The sequence below is a fragment of the Saccoglossus kowalevskii genome, chromosome 18 (assembly GCF_978046115.1).
Source record: "Saccoglossus kowalevskii chromosome 18, keSacKowa6.1, whole genome shotgun sequence".
Classification (NCBI taxonomy): Eukaryota; Metazoa; Hemichordata; class Enteropneusta; family Harrimaniidae; genus Saccoglossus; species Saccoglossus kowalevskii.
Window position 1 is genome coordinate 9,710,151 of NC_140658.1, and position 7,941 is coordinate 9,718,091.

Consider the following 7,941-nt stretch of genomic DNA (forward strand, 5'->3'; position numbering starts at 1 on the left):
TATCATGTCTTATTAATATCATATATATATATATATATATATATATACATATATATATATATATATATATATATATATATATATATATATATATATATATATATATATATATATATATATATATATATATATATACACAACCTCATACCATACTTGCGGTAATGTCGGTATACTAATACATCTCTCGTTTTAGCCATACTTACGTCTGAAATCATGCTCATTATAATTTAATATATTGCCATAGTATCAATGCATACTAAATCTCAAACAACACATTGAAAATAAAATTGATATAATTTACAAAAATTTTATTAATTAATGCTAATGCAATTAATGCTCGCAACCACTTAATGTAGGATCACAATTACACATTACTAATAATAAGTCTCAAGAGGTATATCTGGTAGTTGCAATAAATAAGTGAATAAATTGCGCTGCAAATAATAGTAGACTATTTTGCGATTGCTATGTGATGACTATTTTGATGGTCAAATACAATGACTGTGGTAGCACAAGTCTGTGGCATCATTATTAGCGATCCGCTCCGCTAGGATTGCCCTTATAATCACTTTTGTCGTTTTGTGTGTGTGTGTGTGTCTGTGTGTGTGTCTGTGTGTGTACATTTCCAGTGTTTTCACGTATGATTTCTTCTGTGATTTTTTTGACTTGGCCGATTTTTTTCAAACTTGGCAGGTAGGGCACACCTTCACCCTAGTTATAAGGAAAAATCAGAAAAAAAATTTTGGCCCACCGTTGCCATAGCAACAGCAAAAAAAACGGTTTTTGCATAGCTTCGCGCCAAATGTATCTCCTCCTACAAATTTGGGATAAAACACTTCAGACATAGCTCATTCTACTCAGCTTGAGTGTGGGCACAAAGTTACTATTTGAATTTTTGAGTTGGGGTAACTTTTCACCAGCAACGGCTCGGCTGGTTTTGTTCATACTTCACAGGTAGGTCGTGCCGTCACTAATTGGAAAAAAAATCCTGGCCCACCACTGCCATTGCAACATCCAAAAACTGATTTTTGAATACTTTCGCCCCAAATGTATTACCTCCTACCAGTTTTGTACACAGTCAGCTGGCATCGGTGTCGGTGTCGCTGGGTGTATATGATAAAGGGAAGTTGTGCAACCAAATTTGCAGTTTTTCGCCAATAAAAAAATAACTAAGGCAACAACTCACGGTTTTTCAGCATTTTTGTAATAAAGACATTATTCTCTATCAATAATCCGCCCCAAACAGGAACATTTCTACTAATTCTTGTGTTTTTTCGACGTTTTTCGAAAAACGTGCGATTAGGCTGCGAAAGTAGAACATTCCGGAGGGGGCGAAACGGAAGAGCCAAATTTAACGAGTAAAAATATAACGCGTATTTTGACCTCTATGCGGTCGTTGCCAAAGAGCCCCGCGTCCATCGCCTGGCGATGCTCTTCTGTTTCACCAGTTGCGTTTTTTTGACTAAAATGTGGGCAGTACTGTCAGTCACGAAAATTGATGAATAAATTAATACACATAAAATATGAATCACGGGCTAATTCAATGGTCACCGAACACTACTAAACAATCTGTGGCAAGATAGTAAAGTACTGTATAATCAGTCAAATAACTGGTGTTGATAATATTAATGATTACTGGAAGGGGGATAGTAAAAGTGTGAAGGGAGTTTTAGAAAAAATAGAAGATGATTATTCAAAAAAGTGGAAGAGTGACATTAATTTAGAAAAATCTGATTCAGGAGAGCTCAACAAACTTTGCACCTACAGGAAGTTTAAAACAAACTTCAAAATGGAAAAGTATTTGATGGATGTGAATAATTCAAAATATAGAAAATATATTTGTAAATTAAGAATTAGTGACCATCAGCTTATGATTGAGAAAGGGAGTTATACTAGACCAAAAACAAAACTGGAACACAGAATCTACACAAGATGTGACAATAACTCAGTTGAGGATGAGTACCATTACATTATGGACTGCCCACAGCACAATAAAATGAGGCAGATACTTTTTACAGACTTACATAAGGATAATCCTAATTTTATTTCAATGGATCATCCCGATAAATTTCTTTACATTATGACAAACTGCCACATTAAGCTTGGTGTGTTTATAATGCAAACAGGTGTGTATTAATAAAACACCTGATTCTGCACTACCTTTTAATTGCCTTTTAATTAATCTATTATTTTAATTTTTTGATTATCCTTTTTACTTTTTTTTTATTTCACTTGACTATGTTCATCTTCTATAGAAAGAATAATGTCAATAAAGTTATCTTATCTTATCTTGTATATTTGACCCAGATTTGACAAGCGTGGTACAGTTTTTTGCACGTGTCCGTAATAACGCGCACAAAGGATTGTGGGACAGAGTCCTTTATTTGCTGGCATTCTTGACTTTTGACTGCAGTTCTTTTTTATATTTTAGATTAAATGCTTCTGATATGCTCTTACATTGCTTAATATCCGTCTGAAATTCTGGACTGTGGTCATATTTTTTCGATTAGGAGTCGTATATTTAAATAACTCACCGTGACTAGTGTTTTGCATTATGAAGTATATTAATATGAAGGTCAACACACTATACTTTAGGTTAATATTTATCATTTCGTTATTTCATTATTTCGCTTTCCAGCATTTACAGGAAACGCTTCATTCTAGAAAATGCTCTCGCAAAACGGTTGGAAATAATACATGTAAAAGCAGAATACGTCCTAGCACAGTCACTCTACTAGGAGAGTCACTCTACTAGGAGAGTGACTGTGGTCCTAGTAATTAACTAAGTGACTTCTAAAGACTGAATGGTGTTTGCGAACTTCGTATTAGTTATAAACCGACGTTAGCTTCACGTTTATGTCACACCATGGAAACAGTTAAAAACATGTTGCTTGTTTTTGAGCGGAGCAGATCGCCAACCAGCCTACCGGCTTGTATATATGTCTGTCATTAGATTGTATTCAAACGATAGAACAGTGTTGTCCCCATGTTGTATTGTTTGGCTCAGAGATTATACTTCACGCGTCATTTGAAAGAGACATCACATATCTTGAATAAGCGAACAGGTTGTAAGGTTATAGAACACTTGTGGAATTGACATGGCTAATTTTGACTGAAGCCAGATTAGAGTAGCCGACACTGAAAAACGTACCCTGCATTAGTCGAGGAAAGAAACAAAACCTAAACAATAAATACCAATATTACACTGTGCCTGCACTGTTACTGTGCATTACATTACATTACAATTACATTACATTACATTACATTATATTACATTACATTAATTTAAAAGAGTGTTTATGCTTGATAACTATATGTTTCTACCTCCCACCAAAATAAGTTTGCCTTCTGCATTGCACCTTCAAATTATACCCTTTGCGCATGCACAGGACAATTTATATACCCACCCAGCGGAAAGTATAGACCCAACAAATTTAAAGTGATTTTGATAAAGTCACGGAGTTTTCCTGCTGCACACTTCGTAACGAACTCACAAACACTGCCCTACATTGACTAGTTGGAAATACGCACAGTAAGGCAATAAGTGTATATGACGAAAGGTGTAATATAACATTCAGCCATAGCGCACTATTTGAAAAAGAAGGTCATATGATTTCTGTTATTCAGTGAAGTAGTATGTAGACCAAAATTACTACGCTGCGTTGTTCTATCTCCGCCATGGCATATTTTGTCTATCAGCGAAAAATATTCCTATCATGTCCGTACGTGAGTTCCATATATTTAGATTTTATAAAGAAACGATGGAAAGCATTCATACTATTTTGTTTTGTTTTGTACCATAATTAGATTTCTGTTCTGACAGCATTTGCTGGTGGTTTCTCATCCAAAATTACAACGTGTTGCCGATGGCAACTAGAGTGATTGTGAGAACAAACAGTTTAGAATGAAATGTGAGTGACATCTATCGATCACGTGGAGTGGTAACAATATTGAAATACCCGTGAACCCAAAATACACTACTTTGTTATCTAAACCGATACGTAAAATATAAATATAGCAACTATTTTGAGAAGTACTCCACAGTGAGTATGAAAATAACGAGATTATTCGAAACGTACAGTAAAATAACATGGCCAATGAAGCAGTTCCTTTTTATTCGATAAAACTACTTAAACTACATTACAAAGTATAGAAATAATAGAATAATGTCGACCTCGCTAACAAATCCTTGATAATCAGTAATCTCGAGCGTATCATGTTGGAACAAGACACAGTTTTACTACACTACTTTCCAATACGTTTCCGAATACATTTTCCAATATCCAAGTAGCACGTACTTTGTTCATACGTCCACATGTGTTTCAAAAACTCACTAGCAAGGGCATATAAACAGAAGAACCAATCCCTGTATTTTTCCAATTTGTGAGAATAGAAGCAATATTGTTGTGACACAAGATTTTTAAGTTAATTTACAAAAACATTACACAATAACATCTAATGTAATTTTTTAGAACGTATGCATCGCAAGATTTATTTTTCCATTCGAGTCAGCATTGGCCAACGATAGCGCCGATCATGAGTGTGTACTAGATCACGTGACCACTATGCATATATACTGCCACACTTCTTTATTCAATTAATCACAGCTCTATAACCGGGAATGTCTCAGTATAAGCTCGTTTATTTCCAGTTTAGATCACGTGCGGAATTGCCTCGGTTGGTGTTGGCAGAGGCTGGAGTAAATTACGAAGATGTACGAACTAATTGGCCAGGTGAATGGACAGCATTGAAGAGTTCGCCAGGCATTAGTAGTAAGTCAAATCTTGTCCACTCGTGAATGGGATATATAATTCGTTCATCATTAATTTTGACACTTCACTCTGTGGTCAATAGAATACCAGTGCATGATTTTGTTGTTGGAATTATTGTTACAGTGTTAGTTATATTGAGTATGCGTCAGTATTTATTGGATAATTTGAACTTGCACCACCACAGAGTAAATCAACATGGTATATATTGATCTCAAATGCCAATAATATGATTAAAGATTATCAATGAACTAAATGTTTGTTTTCTCATATGTCGGGAACACATGGTCATGAAACCAGTTTGATAAATTGCCGATGTATACATATGTAACACGTACCAGAGTAAATTTTGGCGAAGCTGGCGACGCTTAGTAACATATTTAGTGTGCATAATGTATGTTGAAAAATATCCTGTTCTTATCTTTGATATCGGCAATCGGTGTCCCGTTGTTTTCCTATTTCGGAAAGTCCGTGATTGTACACATATGATCAGGTCTGACGTCATCGTATGCTCGGAAGGTAATAGATACATTGCATAATACATTGAGACGCAATGTATGATGCAATTTATCTATTACCTTCCGCATTAGGCATTTTCCTATTCAGTGTCACATTTTTAGTAAATGCTAAATGATGTTTACCAAAATGACTTAATCACATACATTGCAGTCGACTGACGACATAAATAGAGATTTGAATCTACAACCTACACAAAGCAATACAATAAATTGGATAAACATTATTGGCGAGATTCAACTAAAATGCTTTGTTTGTTTTATTCTATATTCAAATTAATGAGTTCAATTTTATTTAAATTTTACCTGTAAGGGTTCCCATTTGCACGGGTACCAATCTTGGAAGTAGATGGAGTGACCATTGCGGAAAGCCAAGCCATAGCCCGATTTCTCGCCAGACGGCATGGTAAGAAGTTAATGTTTATTGTGATGATGTATATTCTTTTCTATCACAGGGTGGATGGAATTCTAGGGGTTGGTGAAACATTCTATACTGTCTAAAATCTTGAACCTCATGCAGGTTCTGAAAAAAACGTTTCTATGTGAGAATTATGTTTGTCGAAGAATCGCAATAATTCATTAAGTTTCACCATTTATTACAGCTTGTGATAACAAGACGTATGTTTTCAGCGATTTATATTAAAACAATAAGATTATTCATCTATATTACACTTTTTCTGGGTTCGTCTCCCTCATATAAGAACGCATATTGTCTGTTCTTAATATCACCCAATTACACAATCTTACTGAAAATAACTGTTCAATTATAAGTCTAATAAAATCATTTTATCTTTTACTATTTGGTATCAATAAAATCGTTTGACCGAATTGCAAAATATTAAACAAATTTGTGTCATGTTATTCATTCTACATCCCCCCACAAAACACATAGCTACAGAGTCCTATTATTATCTTCACCAGAATCTGTCAATTGTGCTGTATTGGATTACATTGTGTCGTATCATACTTACTTTATTTTTATCCTTTGTGGAATTGTGGTTCGAATTACAGGGATTTCATTCGATATGTCGAATATGTTCACTTCAAACATCTATTTTGGGTTTCGTACTGATTGTTGATTTCGTTAAATATTTGATTTAGAAAGCAATAACAGCAAAGAATGGCTAGGTTCTATTTATGATCAATAAAACTCATATTTATTGGATTAGAAATCCTTTAAACTAGGTGCAATCTACACAATAAAAGAATGTATATAACCAAAAATACATGCACAAGAGTTTTCAGTATATGTAATTACATTGACTACACAGGTTTGTACGCTGATGACGTTTTTGATCAAGCAAGGATCGACATGATAACAGACACAATGAAAGATATATCGGAAAAGCTACGTGACATATGGTTTGCCAAGGAGAATAAACAGAAATTGATGGACAAATACTTTAACGACGTCTTCCCTTTGTTATTACAAGGACTTGAACGTGTATTGAAAGAAAACAATGCTGGTGATGGATACTATGTCGGAGATAAGGTACGGGGATTGTTTCTCATATCGGGTGTAATCCGTAATCAATCGCGTCCATCGCACGAGGATCGGAAATTATTAAAATCAAATATCCCGAAACGTTATATCGATTATTCATGATTCATGTTCGGTGGCCGTTTTCGTCACGTCTTCTATTGGTTGCATAATGCATCCATGCAACAAAATTCATTTTAACACTGCTTGTTATATGTGAACATTAGTAAATAGAGAGTTCTGATAAAATCTACAACACTTAAAGGGGTAAAGTGTTTGTTAAGTGATATGCAATATCGAATACTCTTAATCACTATGTGTTGGCCACGAATGGTCACGGATTGGGTGTTCTCGATTGAATAGCATGACACACTGTACGATGGAACAAAGAACACCCATCACGGTATCTCAGTAAAATTTCACTGAAGGTCAAATTGTGTAACACTAAACAAATTACACCGTTGACAATCTGGAGATTGATAAAAATATTTGATAAAAATATGAGATAGTCATGGTATTGCTATACCCCTCTCTCTGACATATTTGTTCATTTTTACCACACTACTGGGTAAATATACTTCTAAGTGATGCAATGTGATAAATGTACCCTTATTTGGTTATTTAGCGGGCAGTGTAGTGTCTATTCGTGTTTATTTCAATCAGATATTCCTGAAAATATATAATGTAATTTGTTTACGCTTAGGTGACGCTCGCTGACTTGTCATTTGCCGATATATGCTACTGTATGATGAAACTGCGACCAGATGTTTTGAAAGATTTCCCCAAATTAGATTCATTGAAGAAACGCGTTGAGAGTCGACCAAGAATTGCGGAGTGGATGAAGAAGAGACCTGAATCGAACATATAATAATGAATTCTAATAATGGTGTTTTTGTCTTTAATCTATTGATTTTTTTTTCATTTTGTTAGTTGAAATTTTTGAGCTCATGAAGGTCAGAATTTGTTCTGTTTTAAATCGTTACTTTACTTTATAATATAATCTCAGTTTAACTAAGCATATCAACTCACATGTTTCATTTTACTTTAGTATTATAAATTAATCCAGCTAAGCAAACAACAGTATTTGAAACTCATTATAATATGTAAATACTAATGAATCAAAACTGTTAGCTATATTACTAGATATCTAGGTCTATGAAACAGTGAACAATCTTCT

General features: G+C 34.3%; 1 protein-coding gene across 1 annotated transcript; it reads left to right on the forward strand.

Annotated features, from left to right (window-relative positions):
* The first annotated feature begins 4,621 nt into the window (after positions 1-4,621).
* Positions 4,622-7,632, forward strand: LOC102800762 (hematopoietic prostaglandin D synthase-like). Its single transcript, XM_078005804.2, has 4 exons — positions 4,622-4,772; positions 5,598-5,690; positions 6,556-6,776; positions 7,468-7,632. The coding sequence occupies exons 1-4, from the start codon at positions 4,622-4,624 to the stop codon at positions 7,630-7,632; spliced, it is 630 nt and encodes a 209-aa protein (XP_077861930.2).
* Positions 7,633-7,941: the final 309 nt, after the last annotated feature.

Excerpts from the sequence above, each read along its gene's own strand:
- LOC102800762 (XM_078005804.2), top strand. The coding sequence starts at position 4,622 with ATGTCTCAGTATAAGCTCGTTTATTTCCAGTTTAGATCACGTGCGGAA. Across the intron at positions 4,773-5,597 it reads GAGTTCGCCAGGCATTAGTA|GGTTCCCATTTGCACGGGTA; the intron begins GTAAGTCAAATC and ends TTTACCTGTAAG. Across the intron at positions 6,777-7,467 it reads GATACTATGTCGGAGATAAG|GTGACGCTCGCTGACTTGTC; the intron begins GTACGGGGATTG and ends GTTTACGCTTAG.